The 24,249-nt window shown below is 42.0% G+C and overlaps 3 protein-coding genes across 3 annotated transcripts in view; all 3 read left to right on the top strand.

Moving 5' to 3' along the window:
- Positions 1 to 926: 926 nt before the first annotated feature.
- On the top strand, positions 927 to 3,695 carry irbpl (interphotoreceptor retinoid-binding protein like). The gene has a single exon (XM_029456758.1). The coding sequence runs from the start codon at positions 927 to 929 to the stop codon at positions 3,693 to 3,695; it is 2,769 nt and encodes a 922-aa protein (XP_029312618.1).
- Positions 3,696 to 5,111: 1,416 nt separating this feature from the next.
- rbp3 (retinol binding protein 3) lies at positions 5,112 to 8,577 on the top strand. Its single transcript, XM_029455576.1, has 4 exons — positions 5,112 to 6,305; positions 6,698 to 6,888; positions 7,258 to 7,400; positions 8,252 to 8,577. The coding sequence occupies exons 1-4, from the start codon at positions 5,112 to 5,114 to the stop codon at positions 8,575 to 8,577; spliced, it is 1,854 nt and encodes a 617-aa protein (XP_029311436.1).
- A 1,477-nt stretch (positions 8,578 to 10,054) lies between these two features.
- The window catches only part of antxr1c (ANTXR cell adhesion molecule 1c), a 36,021-nt gene continuing 21,826 nt past the window's right edge, over positions 10,055 to 24,249 (top strand). Inside the window, exons 1-5 of the mRNA XM_029455575.1 lie at positions 10,055 to 10,667; positions 21,480 to 21,551; positions 22,776 to 22,847; positions 24,013 to 24,094; positions 24,190 to 24,220. Of these exons, the coding sequence (XP_029311435.1) occupies positions 10,510 to 10,667; positions 21,480 to 21,551; positions 22,776 to 22,847; positions 24,013 to 24,094; positions 24,190 to 24,220 (415 nt within the window). The 5' untranslated portion in view covers positions 10,055 to 10,509. The remainder of the gene's footprint in view (positions 10,668 to 21,479; positions 21,552 to 22,775; positions 22,848 to 24,012; positions 24,095 to 24,189; positions 24,221 to 24,249) is intronic.

The following is a 24,249-nucleotide window of genomic DNA, read 5'->3' as shown; positions in this document are numbered from 1 at the left end:
ACTTGAATTTACATATTATTCACCTGGACACTTTCTTTCATCATCCACCAAATGATGAGTTGCATCTTTTGATTTAAAAAACACGAAAAACTAACCATGGGAAACAATACTGTGAAACAATAGCAGGAGAAAAAGGAGAATAAGTAAATCATTCAGCATTCAATTCAGATAAAGACTTTCCAATCAACCTTTTGTTCCTGTTTTTACTCGATTCTGATCCTGCATGTGTTATAAGAAGGCTTTGCCACGTGTCTACAGACTGTGCAATCATGTCACCGGTGGAGCGACCCAGACATGACCTCTAAAGCTACCAACAGCTCCAAAATACACCACCATAAGCTTTTATAACAGACAAGGGAGAGAGCGTGAGAGTTTCTGATCAGGCTTTTGCAACAATCAGCTCATCACATGTTTTACTTGTCTCTTGAACCTGTTTATCTAAAAAGTTGAGGTAGATTCAGTATAAATATGGTATCATATTGCAAATTCTGAAAGCGACACAGGCTATAATTGAAGTCTTAATAAGACTACAGTGCAATTGCAAGTAATTGTAAATTGTGTCAAATAAATTAAGCCCCTTGGACAAAGATAGAGCAACTGCATAATAGTCCAATAAAAGTAAGAACCCAAACGCATTGGGTTTGTGTGGGAAAAGGTAAGAAACTGCACAGGCTCCCATTTACCAATTTCTATTCTGTCTGTTATTGTCTGCTGGCTGAAGCACCATAGATAATGCGATTAAAGGTTTATTGGGGACAAAAGCCTCTTATGGGGATGTTGTTGTTGTCTAAAAAATCCACAACAATGACAATGTTCCCTCCTCCAAAAACCACCATCCCTCAACACAGACAAATGAACGAAAGCAGCACAGTGAAAGAGAAGCTGGAGTGAGTCTATTTCCATCAGTGACGACGAAGACATTGGTGATGGCGCAACACACACCACCACTGCTATTGATGCTTCTCCTAGGTACCATATCTGTCAGCTCATCATTCCAGCCCGCCCTGGTGTTAGAAATGGCCAAGATTCTTTTGGAAAACTACTGCTTCCCTGAGAATCTGGTTGGGATGCAGGAGGCCATCCAACAAGCCATCAACAGCGGAGAAATCCTGCACATTTCAGACAGGAAGACCCTGGCATCTGTGCTCACAAACGGAGTACAAGGGGCACTGAACGATCCACGCTTGACTGTGTCATACGAGCCCAATATTGTCCCGGTGATGCCACCGACGCTGCCGTCTCTCCCCATAGAGCAGATGATCTGGCTTGTGAGAAACTCTATCAAGCTGGATATCCTGGACAACAATGTTGGATATTTGCGGATAGATCGGGTCATTGGCGAAGATACAGCGGCAAAGCTTGGCTCTCTGCTGAGGGACAACATCTGGGACAAAGTTGCTCACACCTCTTCACTGATCATGGACCTGAGGTATAGCACAGCTGGAGAACTGTCTGGAGTTCCCTTTATAATCTCCTATTTCTCAGACCCTGAGCCCCTCATTCATATTGACACTGTGTATGACAGGCCCTCAAATACAACTCGGGAGCTGTGGACCATGCCATCAATAACGGGAGAAAGGTATGGAAAGAAGAAAGATGTGATTATTTTGACCAGTAAGCGTACCATTGGGGCTGCTGAGGCAGTGGCATATACATTAAAAAACCTCAAGAGGGCCATTACGGTTGGGGAAAGGTCTGCTGGCGGGTCAGTAAAAGTCCAAAAGATTAGGATCCCTCAGTCGGAGTTCTACATAACCGTTCCTGTGGCAAGATCAGTTAGTGCAATCACAGGCCATAGCTGGGAAGTAAGTGGCGTTCCCCCATCAATCAACGTCATCGCCAAGGAAGCTGTCGCAAAAGCCAAGTCCCTCCTGGCTATAAGGACTGCCATACCAAAAGTTGTGCAAAGTATCGCAGACATAATCTGGAAGTTCTATGCTTTCACTGACAGAGTTCCAGCTCTTATTCAACGTTTGCAATCTACCGACTTTTTCTCTGTCGTATCTGAGGAGGACCTAGCAGTCAGACTCAACCGGGACCTCCAGACTGTTTCTGAAGATCCACGACTGATCATCAAATACATGCAAGACAATGCTGCCATAGTAGAGGAGGACCCTGCCCTTGACAACATTCAAGATGATTTGGAATCATTAAAAGTACTGGTAGATACAACGATCAAAGTGGAAATACTCCCACACAATACTGGCTATCTCCGAATTGACAAGTTTGTCAAGTCGTCTGCAGGGGATGAACTAGAAACGCTCATGGTTAAAAAGGTATGGGGGCCCCTTAAAGACACTAATAACCTGATTATTGATCTACGCTATAACACTGGTGGATCCTTTACCTCTCTAGCCCTTATCCTGTCGTATCTGCAGGACACTTCACAGAAGCATAATTTTTTCACAATATATGACCAAATTCATAACACAACAACAGAATATGACTCTCTGCCTGAAGTAACAGGCCCGACCTACGGCTCAAAACGTGGTGTTTACGTGTTGAGCAGCTACTACACAGCAAGCGCCGGCGAAGAGTTTGCTTACCTGATCCAGTCACTACATCGTGGCACAGTCATTGGGGAAATTACATCTGGTACCCTTATGCACTCAAAGACGTTTCAAATAGAGGGGACAGATATTGCCATCACCGTCCCTTTCATAAACTTTTTAGACAACAATGGTGAATGCTGGCTAGGAGGTGGTGTGGTCCCTGATGCCATCGTGCTAGCCGAAGAAGCTGTGGAGCACATTCATGAGATTGCAGATTTTCACCAAGGGCTCAAGTCTCTCATAGAGGGAACTGGGGAGCTGTTAGAAAAACACTATGCAATACATGAAGTTGCACTAAAGGTCAGCAAGGTTCTGTTGAACAAATGGGATGAGGGATTGTACTGGTCAGTGGTGGACTTTGAATCTTTGGCATCTCAGTTGACGGCAGACCTCCAAGAGACTTCAGGCGATCATCGCCTCCATATCTTCTACTGCGATGTTGAGCCAGAGTCGCTTCGTGATATCCCAAAGATCCCTAATGCTGAAGAAGTGGGATACATTATTAACGCTTTGTTTAAAATTGAGCTTCTGCCAGGTAATGTTGGCTATCTAAGGGTTGACATGATGGCAGATGTAGAGGTGGTAAAAGCTATCGGGCCTCAAGTGGTAAAACTAGTGTGGAGCAAGATAGTAAACACAGATGCCCTTATAATTGACATGAGGTACAACACTGGTGGGTTTTCAACAGCGATCCCACTCTTGTGCACTTATTTCTTTGATGCTACACCATTGCGGCATCTTTACACTGTCTTCGACCGTACCACAACCACCATGAAAGAGGTCATGACATTGTCTGAAGTCAAAGGTCAAAGGTATGGGTCCTCAAAGGACGTCTTCATACTCACCAGTCACATGACAGGATCAGCAGCCGAAGTGTTCACCCGCTCTATGCAGGACCTGAACAGGGCCACAATCATTGGAGAGCCAACGATTGGAGGGTCTCTATCAAGTGGAACCTACCAGATCGGGAACAGCTTCCTTTACGCTTCCATCCCTAACCAGGTTGTGTTGAGTGCAATCACTGGGAAAATGTGGAGCATTTCAGGGGTTGAGCCTCATGTTATTGCCCAGGCAAATGGAGCTCTTCCTGTTGCGCAGAGAATCATAGCAGCAAGGCAGTTGAAGAGAGAGCAAGGAAAATAGTTCCTCATGTTATATTCTAATGTCCTTATTTTTTACTATTTGTTAATTTGTCTTGTGTTTAGCCACCACTTCAATGTCAAAGTCCAGTTTTTATGTGTGGTAAATGTGACATTTCTATTATTTCCCACAATCGTAGACAAGCCAATGTCCACTATGAAATATACTTTTACAATTAGGCTGATTCCTTTATCCAGAAAGACTTGTACTGAATGAGTATGGATTCAATGTATATCTAATTACAAGCGGGAACTTATTACCCTGCCTTGAAAAACAGTAAAGAGGATGTAATTCTCTGAACACCCATTGACATTACAAGAGCCTCATTTCAATGTGAATAAGTATATAATATTGTGAATAAAACAATTTCCTATTATACGCCAAGTATAGACCAAAGCACTCTTTTTATTTATAAAATAATGTTATGCCTACCCACCTGAATATTTAATTTATATCATGTGAAATTGCCTTTTTCTCTTCTGTTTTAATATTTTGTATTATTCCCTTTTTTGTCTTTTTTAATGCCATGTTTTAGGTCAATATTCTGTTGACACATATTATTGCTTGAAAAAATAGTTGCTCTGTATGTAAATGAATGTTGATGTTTGTCATTATATTGGATAATTTCTAATTTCTTTGCTAAATGTCTTGATTGTTTGCTTATCTTCTTTGCATAGTGCTTTTTCAGTATGCTGTAATGATGTTTCAGTGTTGCTGTTCCTTCACTACCAAACTACCAGCAGAGGGAGTAAGTACCCAGCAAACCTAAAGTTAATCTTGCTGTTCACTTCAACACCACTGCAGAAGGGAGACAACCACCACCAACTGAACAGCTGATGTTAAATGTGTACCTTTCATGAGTGAATAAAATAATTCAGTGGTTATAAGGAATTCTTTTTTTATTTATTTTACTTTCCAGATATTATGTTTTGTGTTGAATTATATGGCAATTATGAGCTTTCACATGTTTTTCAACATTTTCTTGTGTCTTCATCTTCAAAAATGGCCCAAAAGTCACAAATCAATGAGTTCTACTTATAAAAACTGATAACAAGGGGACTTAATAAGTGAACCAACCAACCTTAATCCATGTCTTGATATTTGCTAAGGTACAAAACGTATCTTTTTGACAAAGGTAGCTTTAAATAGGGGTTTAAAATACCTTGTGTAAATTAAAGACGATTATCTTTGGCAACACGTCCTTGTTACTACACTTACACTAGGTTGTTATTGCCTTACAGAAGCAGTCTGGATTATGTGATTAGAGGTTTATTGTTGGACAAATCCTCTTATGTGTGGGCTAACAGAAACCTTGCAGCCAAAACAGTACCATTTGACAAAGAGCCTCTTCAGACAAGGCGGTTCGGCTCAACAACCTCCACTTCCCATCTACTCACTTTTTGGCTGACAACTGAAAAAATGGCAAAGGCTATCTTCCTGGTGGCACTTCTGCTAGTTTTGGGGAATGTTTTCTTTGTCCATGCCTCGTTTACCCCAAACGTCATCATAGATATGGCAAAAATCGTTATGGACAATTACTGCTCACCGGAGAAGCTGGTGGGGATGAAGGAGGCAATTGAAGCAGCCAGCAGCAACACAGAAATTCTCAACATCCCAGACGCTGAAACCTTGGCTAATATCCTCAGTGCTGGAGTCCAGACCACAGTCAGTGACCCACGTTTGATGGTCTCCTATGAGCCAAACTATGTCCCTGTGGTTGCAATGAAGATGCCTCCCGTGCCCCCTGAGCAGCTTGTTGCTGTCCTCCAGACCTCAATCAAGCTAGACATCCTGGAGGGCAACATTGGCTACCTGAGGATCGATCACATCCTCGGGGAAGAGGTTGCTGAAAAGGTTGGCCCTTTGCTCTTAGACCTGGTCTGGAATAAAATCCTGCCAACCTCAGCTCTCATCTTTGACTTGCGCTACACCAGCAGCGGGGACATCTCAGGAGTCCCCTACATTGTGTCTTACTTCACCGAAGCCGAGCCTCTGATTCACATTGACACAGTGTATGACCGTCCTTCAAACACCACCACTAAGCTGTTTTCTCTGTCTACACTGCTGGGGGCCAGATATGGCATTACCAAACCCCTTATTGTCCTCACCAGTAAAAACACCAAGGGCATTGCCGAGGATGTTGCCTACTGCCTCCAAAACCTTAAGAGGGCCACCATTGTGGGTGAGAAGACCGCTGGGGGCTCTGTGAATGTCGATAAAATTAAAGTGGGCGACACTGACTTCTACGTTACTGTGCCAACCGCAAAGTCTGTCAACCCCATCACCGGCTCCACCTGGGAGGTTACAGGTGTGACCCCTGAGGTGGAGGTCAATGCCGAAGACGCCCTCGCTACCGCCATCAAGATCGTCAACCTCCGTGTCCAAGTTCCAGCCATCATTGAGGGATCAGCGACCCTGATTGCTGACAACTACGCCTTTGAAGATATTGGGGCTATTGTTGCAGAAAAGTTGAAGGGGCTCCTGGCAAGCGGCGAGTACAGCAAGGTTGTCTCCAAGGATGGTCTGGAGGTGAAGCTGTCGGCTGACCTGAAGACCCTGTCTGGGGACAAGAGCCTGAAGACTACCAACAACATCCCAGCTCTGCCACCCATGGTGAGACCCTTGTACATAAGACTATGGTTTTTGGTTGTTTTTGTCTTTCATTGTCACTTGTTAATGATCAAAAGGCTTTGGTGTTCAAAACCTTTCGAAAAGTATTACATTGTTGAAGTCTTGTGGGGTAGATAAACAAAAAAACTAAATGTTTTCTTAAAGCTTTTAAAGTCATATTAACACAGAGGATTTTGCAGTGCACTGGATTAACATGTTTAATCTATGGAGGATATGATCTCAATATTATACAATTGGAAACATTTGTTGTATGCAGCAATTCAAATATATTTAATATGTAATATATGTGAAAGTCTGCAGAAAATCTGACTTTTATTATTTTTAAAGAAACATATTGACATTGCTTATATTACAAATGTGTTCTTCTCTCACAGGATTATTCTCCAGAGATGTTCATTGAGCTGATCAAAATCTCCTTCCACACTGACAAATTTGAGAACAACATCGGTTACCTGCGCTTTGACATGTTCGGAGACTTTGAGGAGGTCAAGGCCATTGCCCAGATTATTGTTGAGCACGTCTGGAACAAAGTTGTCAACACGGACGCTATGATCGTTGACCTCAGGTGGGTAATCCTGCTCACGGAGCGATGTCAACGCTTCTATTCAAAATGGAGTGTGTCTGGAAAACAGATCATCTGCAACAGCTCCGTTACTAAATATTGACTTATTTTGCAAACGTGTAGTATTGCTTTTTAGGATTTATCAATTTATTTTGAATGTATGTATTATTTTAAAATATGGACCACCAACAGATCTAGAGGATAAATTCATTTGAACATAACTTCTTACTTTAAAACATCTTGTCTTACCACCCCAGTAAAAATGAGATAACATGGGATGATCTTTATATAAAAGAACATTTCACAAAGGATCATTCAATATTCATCATGAATCTAAGCTTTCTTTGATTTTTCTACAACCTGTTTTTGCAGGAACAACCTTGGTGGCCCAACAACAGCCATTGCAGGCTTCTGCTCTTACTTCTTTGATGCCGACAAGCAGATTGTGCTGGACAAGCTGTACGACAGATCGTCCGGCACCACCACAGAGCTCCTTACCCTGCCTGAACTAACGGGTAATTAAAATGAAGTCATAGATTACTGTTAGCAACACAGTTAGTGATTACATGGTAAACATAGTGAAGCATTCAGGGCCAGGTTTTTTCCTCAAGAATTGAAGCATCTATGCTTTTTAGGATAAACTGTCCAATTAGCCCAATAACACCCTTTTTTAATGTAATCAGCTCATAAAATGGCTGTTATCAGTTGTTATTGTTGCGTCAGATGGGGCAAACTGCATTCACTAGCACATTGTGAAAGTGAAATGCTCACATGGTTAATGTTTGGAATTGAAACAAAACAACGTTTTTATGTTTAGGGAACAAAACTACTTGAAAAGATCAGGCTTTGGGTTAAATTAAGTATTATTGTTAGGTAACTAAATGTACATGAACAGCAGTCTCCTGTGTTTATTTGACCCATCCATCCTCTGTGACCTTTATGTTCTTTATACTACGTCACCTGACTTCCTCCTTTGCTCCAGTCATAATTGCTATGGCTCCTAGAGGTTGGCGTCTTCTTGTATTCTTATCAACCATGTGAATAGATGATCACAGCTTTCTGGACCTACTAGTAGGTGTAGCAGGCCCCTTCTAACCCATATCTATAAACACTGATAACGGCCATTCAATCGGCTGATAGCATTTAAAACGCTTGCCAATAAGCTGTACAGCTGTCCAGATGCAATGCCTTGTTTGAATAACTGATAGGTCTTTAAAGTCGCCCTGTTTGGCTGAATCACTATTCAAGATATTTGTTAGCAAGAAGGCTTTATTTTCTAATGCCTTCATTCAGTTCAACGTTGACCCTTTTCACTATCCAGCGCTCACTTCTCTACCCCGTCCTTCTGCTTCCATCTCTTCCTCAGGCACAAGGTACGGCTCCAAGAAGAGCCTGATCATCCTGACCAGCGGGACGACTGCCGGCGCCGCGGAGGAGTTTGTCTATATCATGAAGAAACTCGGTCGCGCTATGATCGTCGGAGAGACAACCGCCGGGTCTTCCCACCCACCCAAGACCTTCAGTGTTGGTGAGACCGACATCTTCCTCAGTATCCCCACCATCCACTCCGACACTGCCGCTGGGCCAGCCTGGGAGGGAGCTGGCATCGCACCTCACATACCAGTCCCAGCTGACGGCGCCCTCGAGACTGCCAAGGGCATCTTCAACAAGCACTTTGGAGGCCAGAAATAAACCACATCCTGAACAAAGCCGGGGGGGGTTTCAACAGTCACTTTTGCTTTGGCAGCCAAATAGTTTCAAGATTTAGAATTTAGACTTGTATAAGAAGTGAAGAATGTTGATTAAGTACAAAGTGTAATCCGTTATTCATTATCTCAAAACCTAAGCCTAGTATATGTTCAACAGTAGGATTTACTTCTGGCTCTTATTTCTTTTGGATGTTGCTCGGGCTGCTGAAGGTTTTGAGAATGAATGGTGCTGAAGAGATGATTCTTTTTTGAAGTAGGTATTAATAATTATGTGTCAAACATCAGTTGTAACATCAATATAACCTTAATTACATTTTTGAGAAGTCACATGCAAAAGAGAGGCAACACATTAAGTAAACGCACAGAAATGCTTTTAAACTATGTTTGCTTTTCATGTATTACATTGGATTTTTTGGAACTGGGACGGGTGAAGTAATCCACTTGTTGTCCTCATTGTGTGGAATAGTGTATGTCCATTATGCCTTGTGGGCCTACTTGGGTTGTATCAATTCCAGTGGTGAGACACAATAAAATAAAGACGACTGAAATACAAAAGTGTGTGTTGGTCATGTTTTATCGACAGAGAATCTGTGTTTTTTTCAGACAGACAAAAACAAAAGGGGGCCCAGCAGCTTATTTTTACCCTCGGGCCCCTGAGCAGGTTATTTCGGCCGTGCTTGCAGAGATGATAAGGATGGTTTGGAGGACAAACATGAAAACAATGTGTGCATAATGTTAAACTTTGCACAGTTTGATAAATACTTAAGATTAGTGTGGGATTAAGAACACAGGTGACCTCTGCAAATATTACAAATAATAGGATAACCCAGGTAATAGCGTCTGTAGGGCTGTTTCAATAAACAAATAATAAGACTACTATCAAGGTAAACTTGTAAGAGAGATTGCTTAACTTTTTATAATCCAAACCCTCCTTCTTTCCAACTTCGAACATTTCACAATTGATGAACAGTGTGTTAATCACCTCCATGTGCTCGATGAACAACAACAATAACATATTGTGTGTAACTGTATGTTTGTTACATATATTTTGTCTCATCTTGCTTTATGATGGTGTAATGACAGAGCATGTTGCTGTTCGTGGACCCTGCTGCTCTAATTAACTGGTAGCAGCAGCACAGAGAAAGCAAACAAACTTCTTCTGATTAATGAGTGCAAAATGCAGGGACAGAACAGAAATGCACACAGTGGTTTAAGGTGGTAAGCTTAATTTATGACAATAGGTTTCAGCATTCAAGAATGACAGTTTATAGCCTACATCGTAATTATCACGCTTGCGCCGATTCCCCGCAACATGCGCCAGTGTGCCACGTGAGGGAGGCGCAAAATGGGATGTTGACCCATTTTTCCTCTTTCTCTCTCCTCCTCAGTTTGAAATATGAAACCTGGACCATTTCAGCCAAGTTTGTCCCCCCGGCTCCCAGTTCCTCCAGCGCCAACACTGCTCTGCATTACTCAGCTTCATTTGGCTTTTTCAGACCTGTTTTGAGACTTTGACAGGAAACTTTTATTCTTTTTTTATCATTTATTTTCTCACGAACCACTTATTCCATCTTTCCTTTGTGTCCATTTCTCTCGTTGACGCGGGTTTTGGATTTGATTCTGCAAATGCTGTTTTTCCTGCTGCATGAGGATTCTGAAAAATCCGAGTTTTTGTTTTTTAGAGATTGAGAGAAAGCATCTCTCTTGTGGCTTTTTGACCGGGATGCGGACAAGATTGTAAACTGAGCTCAAAATAAAAGAGAAGTGGAAGCATCGCCTGCATCCTTTCTTTTGTCTTCATTGCATCTCTGTTTGTTAAATGCTTTAACCATCTCTGGGATGTAAGAAGACGCTCAAGCATTTTCTTTTTATCTACAAAGGAATTAACTTCTTTTTTTTTCACCGAGGAAAAACTATGGCGAGACTTTTGTTGAACATGCATCTTGTTCTGGTTTTATTCGGATTATTTCTGCTCCCTTCTCCATCTGCAAGAGCCGAGCCGGAGCAGCAGGACGAAGAGGAGGAGGAGAGTTCCTGTCAGGGAGCTTTTGACCTGTATTTTGTGCTTGATAAGTAAGTGGACACGGTGTATGAATGTTTTATATATAAAGACACAATAGGAATATCATTGGGAAAGTAATACAGCAGCTTCCCGGCTGAAATTAGCTTGCAAAACCACCAAAAACAATCTAACATCTGCATTTACTTTTCGTGTAACAGTTACTTTTATTGCGGTTCAGTTATTCAAGCCAGGTTTGTGTCATGCTGTGATTGTGGACAACAACAAAAAAAGAAGCAGTTTATTTTCCAAACATGAGATAAAATATACCAAAGTTTCAGCTTCTAACATGTTTATAAAGGTAGAAAAGTAAAGTTTAAGATATGGAGTTTATGTTAGCTGATTAGCACCGCTGCTGCATCTGTGCGTGCGCGTGCGCGCGCGGGATGACGCTGGGAAGGAGGCTGACTTGCAGAGTACAGTTTGCTGAATAGGCAAAACGAGGGGTGACGAATTGCATGCAACAAGAATGATATCTCTTTTTCTGTGTAAGTTAAAACGTACCACTTCTCTCTCCACGTCACTCTCCTGAACACTTCAAACTCTACAAGGCAAAGAGGCTCTGCTTTTATTCCCACTCATTTTTGCTCACCGTTCACTCTTTCATTTCCACTGTACGCCCACATAGGAAAAATGCTGTGGTTGTGTGACATCTTAGTGCTGGACTTCAGCTGGGGAGAAAATAAAATGTCAGAGGAAAGCAGGAAAAACCTCTGGAGCCCCTGCTTCTCTTTGAATGCCTTTACTGTCGGGGATTTTATACATTTAAGTGCAGGGACTTGTGTTTCTGACATAATGGAATACAGGAATCCCCCTCTGCGCCATAGTGTGACTAAATGTCGACTAAAACTCACAGATTTAAGATCTATACCTCATTGTTGCATTCACTCAGAGACATACATTTAATTATACTTGCTGTAACCAAACAAAGCATCATCATTGAACACCACTGGGGCAAATGTTATAGAGAATATATTTGCAAGAAAGGAACCTTTATTACAACCAGTGTCAGAAAGTAGGATGACAGTTTAGACCAATATTCTTATCCTACATGAAACCTTAATCAATCTGTTTAATCTCCATTTCCGTCTCTTAACACATTGATTGATGTATGCAATAAAGCCTGGGCTCATTTAACTCTCAAAAAAGCAACTTTATGCCCTAATTACTGAAGGTTTGCAAATGCCCCACGTTGTTAAACTGCGGGGGCAAGAGTTGCCCCCCAAATATTGTTTATATTTCCTACACTGGTTACTTATCTTTCGAGTACTTAACCTTAAAGCATATTGCTGTATCAGCTCTTATCCGGCCCTTTGCATTAACGGCGCACTGCCAGAAATGGGGAGGGGAAACAAGAACAGCATTTATAGAAAATGTGGTTTTAATTTAGAGAACAAAATGTTGCACAAAGCACCTTTTAAAAGCTTGTTTTCGGGGGGATTTCGTCTATGAGGATGTGATACAGAGAAATGAGAAGTCTCCTGCAGATTAGTGTCACCTGTTGTAACTGTAAAACATTTGATCTGCCACTGGCTTCATCTAAAGCGCTTACATTTCCACAGTGATGGCCCCCCAGTGGGAACCAGCGACTTGTGACAGTTTAAGTGTCTCGCTGTACCCACTGAACTTCTCAGCACCTTTGACATTTTTCCTGGCTTTTGATTTCTGAGCAGAAATGGAGCCAGAACCTGTGACGGCGCCCCAGATGTGGAGGGCTGTATTTGGCTTGTGCTGTGTGGTAAACACTGACACATGCTGCAAAATAAGGAAACAGCTTCTTTTTTTTTTTTTTTTTTACAATGTTAGATGCTATTGTTAGCTGGTCTGCGTGCTTTGCGGCCCACTCTGGGGGTGACTAACTAGGTTTAGGACTTCAAATAAGAGGAAGCTCATTAGACACCTGCCCCCCCCCCCTCCTCCCTCAGGCCTGAGTTGTTTTTATGAGACACCGTCTGAACTCTGCCCTGGTTGATGCATATGGAAGGTGTAAAGTGAGCGAGAAGAGGTTTGAATCCTTGGTGACCTAGAATCCAACCCTGCGTGGATGTGTTGCTCTTTTTTAAATCACCAAAGGATGTGAAGTAATCTTTTAAGTCACGTCAAACAGGACAGTTTATTAAAGTAACTAGCACAACAGAAAGGATTGAGCACTATGGTTGAGCAGAGGGGAGGCTGTGGGTTTTATGAAGATGTCACTTATAAGCTACTTATCTCTGGTTGAAGCTGTTTTAATCAGTAATAACTCCTGTGGTGTCAGTTTTCTAGGAAGTATACTGATACTGGACGATTGTGTAGCATAGGAATTAAATCATAAACGTTTATTACCCATGCCGGCAGTCGTGTTCCTTTTAGGTAGCAAGATAAAAAGTAAAGCCTTAACCAGCTGTGTGTTGATAATGTTGGAATAATTAATGATCATAAATGAATAAGACCAAGACACAGCCTGTGAGGCTGCACTGAGACACTAAATGCTAACGTAGCTAACTTAGCTAACATGCTAATGTTTAGCAGGTATAATGTTTACCATGTTCACCATCTTAGTTCAGTGTGTTAACATTTTAACACTTAACACAAAGTACAGCTGCGGCTTCTTTTTTTATTTACTTCTATAGAAATAAAACCCATTTTGTTCATTTCCATGCACGCTATCAGCGGTTAGACTCATCAAAGTAAGCTTTCTGAGTGTCATGGACGAATATCTTTCCTTGTAAAATGTCTGGTGTAATCAGTAACACAGGTGTTTGTCCAATATCAACATCATGTATACAAATAGTGTTGGTAGAATTAAAACTGGAAGGACACACTGGACACAGGGATGGTACAGCTGATGGAGTTGGTATTGCTCAGTTTGATTTACAATGAGAAACACACTGTGGGCCCCGTGTTGTGGGGTTTTGAGTTTCACAGTAATGAGGAAAGATAACTGCTGTGTTGGCTCATAAAGTCGACTCCAAAGGCATTTATTGCAGATGATGTCACGTCATGGCTCGAACATGTAGGACAGTGCTGTCTGAGACACGTGGGTGGAGTCTGAAGGGCAGCTCATGCCTGTATGGTTGCCAATTTGAATCTGGGACATCTGGGACTGGGTTTCAGAAAATGTGGGTTTTAGTAAGACACACTATCCTCAGCTGCTAAGTGCCCTCCAGAGATATATTTGATATCCTAAAGGAAAGGAGCGGTGTTACAATACCCACTAGGCGTCAACGGGGTGAGGGGCAGCAACACAACAACCAGAGACAGGCCTAGAAGGTTGAAAGCCAAGGGTCTCCGAATGAAACCTAATGAAACTAGAAGGACTCTCAGAGAGCGCAGACTTTTGAGTCCGCTCCAAAGTTGAATGGGTTCTTCCTTTGCCCATGCTTCACCCTTCCACTAAGTTCCGTGGAAATCTGTAGTTTTTCCGTTATCCTGGTGGCAAAAATACAAACAAATCAACAAACCGAACCGAAGAACATAACTTCCTCGGTGGAATGAACAAGGGTGTTGATTGAAAAAACAAGAAAATTCCAAACCCTTGGCAAATAACCACACCCTGCCACCCCCATTTAACGATGTGTGCTGCGGTGTTCGCTATATGAGACACCAAATAAATGATTTCTTCACTACTGTAACGTAGGCTTATTAAAGTCACACAGAAACTAGACTACAAGTCCACAGCCGTGCTAGCGATTCTGTGAGGCTGCACTTGCAACCCTGCCAGGACGATCACCAGGCTTCAAGCTTCGTCGCGCCCAAACCGCGGAAATACAACTTCCGTGTCCGTCACGTGAGGTCATTGGGCCCAAAAATACTTTTTCCCATAGACTTACATTGGGAGAGAGACACGTATGTTTCTTCATGCATTGATATGCACTTGAGGTAAATGCTAACCTAGCATGCTAACGGGGATGTATATCTGCTGATGCAGAGTGGGCAGGCCGCAGCTTGCTGTGTCATATGGAACACCGAGCCAGAGGGACGGTTGGGTTGAGATAAAGGATTTCACCTTTGGGGCCAACTGCAAAAAGTTCATCTCTTAATGAAGAATTAATTTATCCATCGTGTTCATGTTGAATGGGCAACACATTAGAATTTATTCTTGCAGTACTGCTATCACTGTTGATGACTCCTCATTGACCTACTTGGCGTTACCGCAGATGTAGAGATACACTATTTTCACAACACTTGAGTGCTGCTATTAATAAAACTCCATCTCTGGTAGGCAAAGGCCAAATCACAGCCCTTTCTTTGTTGTCTTTATTTTTCAGAATGCTAATCCCGGCTGCAAAACGTTGTAGTTGTTGTTGATGTAGTCACAAGTTCGTGCACCGGTTGGGCGTTGGGTCATGTTGCCTGAATCCTGGCATGTCAGCGGAAAAACCAAACTGCAGCTGCAGTCCATAAATATTTTGGATATGTCTAGGAGTGGAATACGTTCTCGCTGTGGAATGACACGCGCTCTGTGTCATTTTGTCTTTTGCAGCGTGCTGCTGTTCTCAGCGGGAAGAAACGTCTTGTTAAATGATATCATGCTGTCTGAAGTGCCCCAGGGACAAAAACAAGACAATAGGTTTTAAATGCCACTTATCGCCCCTGAAATATTTGAAACATGACACTCAGTCGACAGAAAGAAGTCCCTTACAAAGTACATTTTAGATTCTAGTTATCCAGTAATTATTTTCCTAACAATTCCTCCTGGTTTTGGAATAGACATGGAGCATTAGCTCACCAATCACGCAATAAAGACTTTGACTTCTGCAATGGCTGTAAAAGTAGGTTAGTGGTTTAAAACAAACAGTCAGTTAAATTGGAGCACCATCATTGGCTGCAGGCTGGGGTGGTGTGGGTAGGCCCAGCTGGAATGGCAGACAGCCTTTTTAGTGGAGTTGGGAGGGTTTCTTTTCAAAAAATGTTCCTTCTTCGACACTTTGAACTGTGAGAACGAAGCTGAGAGCTGCTAAGACTTCAGACTGATGGAGGTTTTTCCCACATGCCGTCATCCCAATGCCCTCTGGGAGAGAAGTGCTTCCTGGGTCGTTAAATGTGGACTGAGAAAGAAGGTTTAATATTAAACATGGTCCAGCTGTAATATCATAGTCAAAGACACCCTGGCTTTTAAAATGGCAGCTCAAGGGCCCTTAGCTTTTTTTAAACATCAACTGTTTTCTACTTTGAATACACCTTAAAGCAGTATTAATTGATATGCTTGGCCATGTGGGGGCTTTAGCATGGCTGTATTAAGCAGACTCCAGAGTACAGTACCATTATGTGACAATGCAATGCAGTCTTCACATTTACTGTATTAAAATGCAATAATTCTGTAACACTGGCATTAATTCAGACTCGGCGTTCACTGTGATGGAACATTAGGATGCACAGTTTAAGAATGTGTCAGCTAATTGATTTACAAACTGTATGGAAATAATTAGAAACCAGCTGGGAAGTTAGAAAAATAACATCCGCTCCATTTTAAAACTGGTCAATGGTCGACATAAATGTAAAGTACACAATAATTGTAGTTTTTACTATTTCTCTAAACTCTTTGTTCCTGCTCTGTCTCATTGTTTTTCTCTTCCCTTCTAACCCGCCCCTAGAAGAACTTCATGCTCTCCTCAACACACACCCACGCTCACTGTCTGATTCATTTTGTGCAGAACCAGCCATTGCGAAATCACCCAGTCAGCAGAAAAAGTCATTATTTTAAAGAAGAAATGACTGATGAAGTTGTTTTTTCGGACCCTTGGGGCACATCTATCAAATTCCTGTCTTCTCTTGACATGGCCTGTTTAGCACCGCTGAACGCTAATGATGCGTTACCTCCCTTTGTGCCAACAGCACAAATCACTGCGCTGGACGTTCAATGTACTGATGTAGCAGCAGATGGAATTTAGTGTCCAAACGGTGTGTAATTAAGGCCAAAACCTGGGTTTTAGTTTACTTTAGTATCAAAGTGCTAATTTGGCAACAGGCTGGTGGTGCCTGGGTGGAGTCCATTGAGCCAGCTGCAACATCACAGCTGAAGGGCTTTCAATAAATATGTCTTAATAATGAAACGAGCGTGGATAGTTTTACATTTTGTTTGGCATCATACTATCTGGAATCAAGATAAATGTATACAGACAAGACCAACATCGATCAATGGTTCCAAAAAGTCAATGGGGGGCTATTTTGTGCCCATTTTAGAGAGTTGACAGTAAAGAGATAACAGGGAATGAGCTGGAGAGAAATACAACATTGGTCCCCCGCCGGACTTGAACCAGGGACACTGTAATTCATGATCAGTGCCTTAAAACCCCAAGACCACTTGGGCACCTCAGCTGTAAAGAAGGAGCTTTAACAGTAACGCTAATCAAATGACACCAGAAGGGCACTCGGAGAGCGCAGACCTCCGCCAAGGCCAGAGTCCCTTTGTTGCAATGTTAACTGAAGTGAAAAATGATTTGTGTATGGGCCTGTGATTCGGATCCGCTCCACATCGTAAAGGGTTCTTCCTCGACCCATGCTGCACCCTTTCACCAAGTTTCATGAATTTCAGGCCAGCAGTTTATCTGTTATCCTGCTGACAGACACACCAATTGCATAAAATCGACTATATGTATCCTCACAGAGATTGAATCAGTTGTTTACACCGTGCTCTGGTTGTCTTCATGCTCTCTTGTGTGCCAGCTGTGTTGGCTGCAGCAGGCCGGAGAGAAACTTGGCCGTGCAGTTGAAGATTTCATCGAATCATCCACATGTTTCCTCTGGCAGACAAGTTTGCGTTACAGCCAACAGATTTTTCACATTATCTCACTCCCAGTCCGCTGAATTCTACTGTAATCTCACCGATAAGACTCTTCATCTTTCCCGTGCTCTTTCCTTCCTTTCTTTCCTTTTCTTTCTCTTTCTCTCAGCCCTCAGCTGGCATACGGCCAAACACATGCTCTTCATCTCGTTCCAAGAGTCTGTACAATTAAAAAACACTGTCACTGGGCTTTGACGATTTGCTCTGACATAACTTCAAAACTGCTGTTGGAGCTTGATTACTTTGTCAGCAAATTGCGACCCTCACCTCTCAAAACCTTTATTTTCTGTGCCCAAACCACAAACCGCTGATCTCGAGGCTCAACTCAGAACATTAAAATTAGATCAAAGGATTAAGGGGGGGGAAGGCACCGCATTAAATAGTTTCATCAAGAATCATAGAATGAAATGGCCCACTTCCTTTCCCAACGCTGTTTGGACAGGTGAGTGAAACTGCAAGCTAGGCCTCGGTCCCACGACTGCAGCCACCTCAGACAATTGAACCGTTCCAATTCAAACAAGAGCCATTGTGGTTCAGAAGTAAAGATAAGCAGCTGAAAACCAAAGGAGGGAGTCCTCAGATTCACCCTGATGTTAAATAAATACTCAAGAACGATCCCCACAACTCTACATGACTATAAGCTGCAGGAAAGTTTTCTTATTCTCAGCCCCCCCCCCCCCACCCCCCACCTCCTCGGTTGCTGTGATGGAACAATTTGCAAAAGAACTTGGCTCCTGCCATTACTTCAGGTCAGAGGCTGTCTGTGTGTGTACGTGTGTGTGCAATCCACAAGTGACTGTTTCTGTTTGCGCTGCACATTTTGTTGAACATCCAAGTTAAACATCTCTCCTCCTCCACCTCGAGCTTTTTTGAATTTTGCCAGGATTTTGTTGCGCTTGTAAGGTCTTGTCCTCTTCCTTTGCTCAGTCAGCCTTGATGTGGGGGAACAAGTCATGTCATCAGATCAGCCATAGCTGAGAAAATGTTTAGTTGACCGGCTTTTCACACTAGACGAGGGAAAACCCTGAAACTTACGTAACAAGTATATGTTGATGTGGATGCTTTTATTGTATGTGGATCATGGGTCTACATATTACCACCATTAACCCAAATCTGAACCTCTAGCTTTGGCAGATTCTTGGTGATTTTAAGTTGCTTTCCTTTTTAGCAGCTCACCACCATCTGAGCAATCAATCTGTTTGTTTTGCTTGGATTTTAGGTTGATGGCGTTTGAGTATGAGCTGGCTCTCATTTCAGCTACTGTTGCTCGTGTTGATTCTTTTTGAAATGCTTGAAGCTGCAGAATGTTTGTGTTGAGTTTTAAATGCCAGGAGGTTCTGCGTCTGCGAAGGTAATTGCTGATCAACAACTATATCAACTTCTTGCAGTTATTAAAGGAGCCTATGAGCAATATTGTTGGATGAAGTAGAACATTGGGGACTAGAAGATGATGAACACACAGTGTTATTCTTACATTATCCAGTCCCTCCGAGCATGTAGGGTTCTGTTTGGCAGGACAAAGAGCCTTGAAGGACTGAGGAATGATGGGAAAGTCCCTGGTATCCCTGGCTGTGTCTACCTCCCCAAGCCTGGCCAAATAATTACCCCTCTGCTGCCAAGCTATAACACAAAAACACCAGAGGGTATAACCTCCGAGACACTAAATTTCAATCCAAATAACTTTAGTCACAATTCATTTCCATTTCAAGTTTTGGCCACGTAGCAGGTGCTTTTTTCCAAACCAACTTTGGTTCCTGTATCTTCCAATGATCAAATAATCTTAATACATTGTACAGAAAATAAACGTTGTTGATACTAATCTCATTTACTGAACAAACCTTCTCTCATCGTCCCAAGGCTTGAAAAGCCCGTAAGCCTGAAATACTTCATTCTGTTTGTTATGTCTAGACGTGATTCTCAAATAGATATCTATTGAGTGTGTGCTGGGAACTGATGCAACTAAAAAGGTAAACTAAGATAACAGTCAGTGTTTAGTCTGGTTCACATTATACGCTGTAACAAAATGTAGACTTCTTGCAGTCAACAGTGAAGGTTATAGACCTAAATCCATCTTGGATGACAGACAGTTATAGGATAGTGAACCTTTTCATGTGAACCTCTTTACAATCTCAGCATATCCTACAGTTGTACAACTATAATATGGACAGAAATACATTCCCTCTTCTTATGAGGGTACTTAGAAATCATATGGCAGAATTTTTTCTTTTGCTCAGTGGTCCGCCAACAAGCAGTAAGAATGCAATGCCTTTTACGGTGCTTCACGTGCATGTTTACATCAGGTCCGAATCGAGAGGACTCTCCAAACCAATACGTCAATAAGGTTCAGGTTCAGGATGTGCAGTTAGGCAAATAAATACTCACACACACACGCAATCAATTGTAATGGATGTCAGATCACTTTTATTTGAATCACACAATGGTTGGTCATGATTGAATAAAGGTCCAACATGTTATCGCCAATGTTCCATGACCATAATACCTGGCTTAGACGTTACCACTTTATTACCCTGACCCCTGAAAGTCTCGTCCCCCGTATTCAGGCGCCAGTGAGTGAACTACATGTCAATGGAAACTCTCCAATAAATTGAAATAGATCTGATCCCTGTGGATACAAAATGGTGTTGACCTTCAGTCCCATACAGAGAAATTCAAGACATTGATTCTGGCCAGTTCCAGTGTGTGTCTAAGGCCGTGACATCAGTTAGTCAGCACCTAGAATAATATTTAGTCCGCTTTGCACTTTATTCTTAGTAAGCATCATCCTCTAAACAGGCCTCGAGCTTTACCACAGTCTCATTTCCCATGAGTCAGGTCCCTGGTGAACTCGTTAGCTAACGGATGACCTGCTGACTGGTCACATCGTGCCAGAAGCCCTCTCCCTTAACGCTCACACTTAATAAAATTGACACACATAAACACAGTCTGCCCAGAGGAAATGAAGGTAGCTCCGTAGGGATTTAAAAAAATATTTTATAATAGTCCAGTTTTATGGAGGTTCTCCAGGGAGACCAGGACCCATTTCCTCAGCCTTCAGGGCGTCATTCAGGATACGGGAGGGTGCTAAATTACACACCAGACCACGCCACCACCCTCACTTCTTTCTCAACAGGCCCCCAATGTATAGTGCAGGCTAATTGTTTTAAGTTATTCCCCCAGTGGTGTTGTTGAAGAAATCAATAATTTGTCACAATAACACATTAAGACCTTCCAAAGGGTTTTATGTTCTCGGCAATATATGTTTCTTGAGTTTAAATATTGAAATCAACCTACAGCTTATAGTCTACTGATGCTATACTCCTTGAAACCTACGGCCCTAAAATACTTTTAATGTTTCCAAAGGGGCTGATCGGACTTTGAAATGTCCACGTCCTTTCATTGGTTAGCAATTTGAACTGCAAAGATCACCCTTAACAATCTCTTACAATGTTAGTTTATATCAATAACATAGGACCCTGGGAACATATCACAATGTGAGCATGTTCTTTATTACATTTAATTTCCTTCCCTCCATGGTTTAGTAACAAAATAAAGGATGTGCTAGCTGTCTATCTGTTGCTGGCTCGACTAGCTAAATGCTAGCAATTGATAGCAACTATGAAATACTAACAATTTACTAACAATTGCGCCAGATTGTGAAGTGACTGTAACAAGTTAAACAGTTGTATTGTGCCCTGAATACATACAGCTTGTTCTTGTTAATGTTTTTAGCCGCTGTCGTTTTTGGCTAACAAAGATGTATTTTCCTTGTTTGACTGCTATACCATATGGAGGTTAGTGTGTCTGATAGACAGCTTAAGCCTTCATATTTTGATTAAGTTTATCTGAACAAATCATCTCACACACACACTAACACACACACACACACACACACACACGCAGAAATGATATTTTACAACTGCTTGTTGTTAAGGGTGAATGTGCTTCACAGTTTTTATGCTAGCTGTGTTTTGATTAGCATTGAGCTACCGTACTCACTGTACCAATGTATGGGCATTCATGACAGTTGAACACAACTTGTGTTTTTATTTGTGTGTTTTAGGTCTGGGAGTGTGAAGAACCACTGGGATGAAATCTACTACTTTGTGGAGAATTTAGCCGAGAAATTCAAAAGGTAAGAAACACTTCATGTTATTACAATCAACCCATCAAATATGCAGGTAATAATTACATGTATACTATAATATTTGAAAGGTTTCACAACCAAAAGGTCTCTGGACACTCGTGTTGCCTCTGTGCTCAACTTCCTGGAGATCACTAAAGAGAAACACACTTTACGCAGCAGTCACCCCGGTAAAGTAAAATAAATATCTGTCCCCACAGCGACATCTGGCCATGTGCTCATTCAGCATGCAGGCTGATGTTTCAGTCTCTGCAGTAGCTGATATCTGGTGTCAGCGGGGTCAGTAGCAGCGACTGCAGGCAGGAAGGCTCCTTTAGAGCAGCTTCAGACTCAGAGGAGGGCAAAGAGGGATGGATGCTTTCAATGGTCCTGGCTCCTTTGTGCCATCTTGTATTCTGTTCTGTAAAGCAAATGAAGATGCCGTAGATATGGCTGAAGTATTTGCTCATCTCATGGCTAAAATATGAGTGATATTTCAACAATACAGTGCCGTGTAGAAGGCGAATTTCAACAGATGGCCTTCAGCTCGTGGGTGGTTTTGTTTTGTCCGTGCTGTTCGGGGGCCACAACAACACCTGGAGCTTTGTTGTGCAGCTAGAGCAAAGAAACAACCCGTCTCAACGTTTCTGTTTCAAACAAACACGAGACGGTTTCAAACGCCGTAAATCTGTATTCACTTACTTTCTCTCACAAACAATACAACACTTCAGAACGCTGTGCATGCGTGTTTGTTTACATGCATGTCATTTCTTTCTAAATATACATTTTCACCAATAAACACAAAAAAGCGACATTTTCCCACATGTGAGGGTTCACTGACTTAGTTTGAATACCAACATTGGAGTCGTTGTCACGCACAGAGGGTTCGAATCCTGCATGCCGTGGTGTCAGTTCAGAGGGAGTGAAGTCCACGATAAGATATGAATGTGTGAATGAAAGGACTCCAACGTTGCTTGTCTGGCATTAAAGTGAAGCACAGGTTATTTTATGTTTGTCAGGAAGACAATATTTTGCTTTCGCAGTATTACTGGTACCGTCACAATGTTTCTGATGAGTTGCAGATGTTAGTCAGATGTTGTGCAAGGTGGGAAATCACCAACTATCAGCCAAATTCTGTTGAATTTCGTCTGTCACGTATCATTAGTAATGTAATGTTCATCTGTGTGGGCGGCTGAATGACACGTGTGATGATGGATTGTCTTTCTTCTGTTCCAGTCCCATGCTGAGGATGTCCTTCATAACGTTCTCCTCCAGAGCGTCCACCATCATGAAGCTGACGGAAAGCAGGTGAAGTCATGACTGATACAGTCTGAGGATTCATGTAATTAAATAGCTGCAACTGACTTTGTGTTGTGAATAAATATTATTCTAGCAGGGAATGTTTCAAGAGGAACAATCAGCCTTAAAGGAAAGTCTCTGTTGCACCAGAGTGAAAGCAGATGCTCTCTGGACTGACATGAAGCTGAACATTGGCCCCAGTCAGCATCTAAACTCAGAGTTACTTCGTGTGAGAGAACATCACAGAAACTGTGTCTCCCTTTCCAACAGAGGAGCCTCCAGCCGGCTTTAGAGCTCTGTTGACTAAAGTGAACAGAATCAGGCGAACACCTTTTAAAGTTCCTTAGAAAGTCTTAACAGACAGTGAGTCTAACAGATAAGGCCGACATTGGTAATAAAATGTCCTAAATCAATTATTTTTCTGACGGTGAATTGTTAAGTCTCAAATAAATAGTATTTTTTAATATTTTCAATAATTTACCAAATGCCTCTCGTATTAATTTGACATGAAGCAGAAAAACTGTGTGTAAACTTGGTCTTAAATTTGATTCTGAGTTGCATTAAAAAAGTCTTAAATCTAATTTGCCTTAAGCTGTAGGAACCCTGTAAAGCAGGGGTGTCAAACATGCGGCCCGGGGGCCCAAACCGGCCCGCCAGAGGGTCCAATCCGGCCCGCGGGACGACTTTACAAAGTGTGAAAATTAGTTGTTTTGATGATAAAGTAAAATACTGTTCCAGATACCTGTGACTAAATGTGTTGTGTCTTTGCAGAGACACTGATCTGTACGTTGTAACACACGCGTGTTAAATTATAAACTGATAATATTGTTGAAATTGCAACTTTATTTCTTAAGAAATCTCAGGTTGTTCATAATGTCTTGTAAAAAGATTAAATTTGAACATTTTCAGAATGTATTTGTACTTCTTTGCACTAAAACGAAGGGAACATGTGGAGTTGTGGTTATTTATGTTATCATGCTGTGATGTTACTGGTCCGGCCCACTTGAGATCAAATGGTGCTGCATGTGGCCCCTGAACTAACATGAGTTTGACCCCCCTTCTGTAAAGGATCGAGAAATACAAATCTGCACTTTACAGCGACTATAATGTTAATTGAGACGAGAAGAGGGGAAAAAGTCTGAAAAGTACCAACTCTGGACTTTGTTCTCTGCAGAGTCGACATCAAGAAGGGTCTGAACGCTCTGAAAAGAGAGATCCCTGGTGGAGACACATTCATGCACCTTGGCTTGCAGAGGGTAAGCCTTTGACCTAATTCCTTTCTGTGTCATTTTATACTTAAAATCAAACTCAGAATGACTTCCTGACCATGACAATGTCTTTTTATTTAAAGGCAAACGAGCAGATACACCAGGAGAACTTTGGTACGCATGAAAAGACTTCCTATGAATAC

The sequence above is a fragment of the Cottoperca gobio genome, chromosome 19 (assembly GCF_900634415.1).
Source record: "Cottoperca gobio chromosome 19, fCotGob3.1, whole genome shotgun sequence".
Lineage (NCBI taxonomy): Eukaryota > Metazoa > Chordata > Actinopteri > Perciformes > Bovichtidae > Cottoperca > Cottoperca gobio.
The sequence above is the reverse complement of the archived record's forward strand: the minus strand, read 5'-3'. Positions and strand labels throughout refer to the sequence as shown.

Bases quoted from the DNA above. Each gene is read 5' to 3' on its own strand.
- irbpl (XM_029456758.1), top strand. From the start codon at position 927: ATGGCGCAACACACACCACCACTGCTATTGATGCTTCTCCTAGGTACC.
- rbp3 (XM_029455576.1), top strand. From the start codon at position 5,112: ATGGCAAAGGCTATCTTCCTGGTGGCACTTCTGCTAGTTTTGGGGAAT. The intron at 6,889-7,257 runs GTGGGTAATCCT...CTGTTTTTGCAG, and splicing joins GCTATGATCGTTGACCTCAG to GAACAACCTTGGTGGCCCAA. The intron at 7,401-8,251 runs GTAATTAAAATG...TCTCTTCCTCAG, and splicing joins TACCCTGCCTGAACTAACGG to GCACAAGGTACGGCTCCAAG.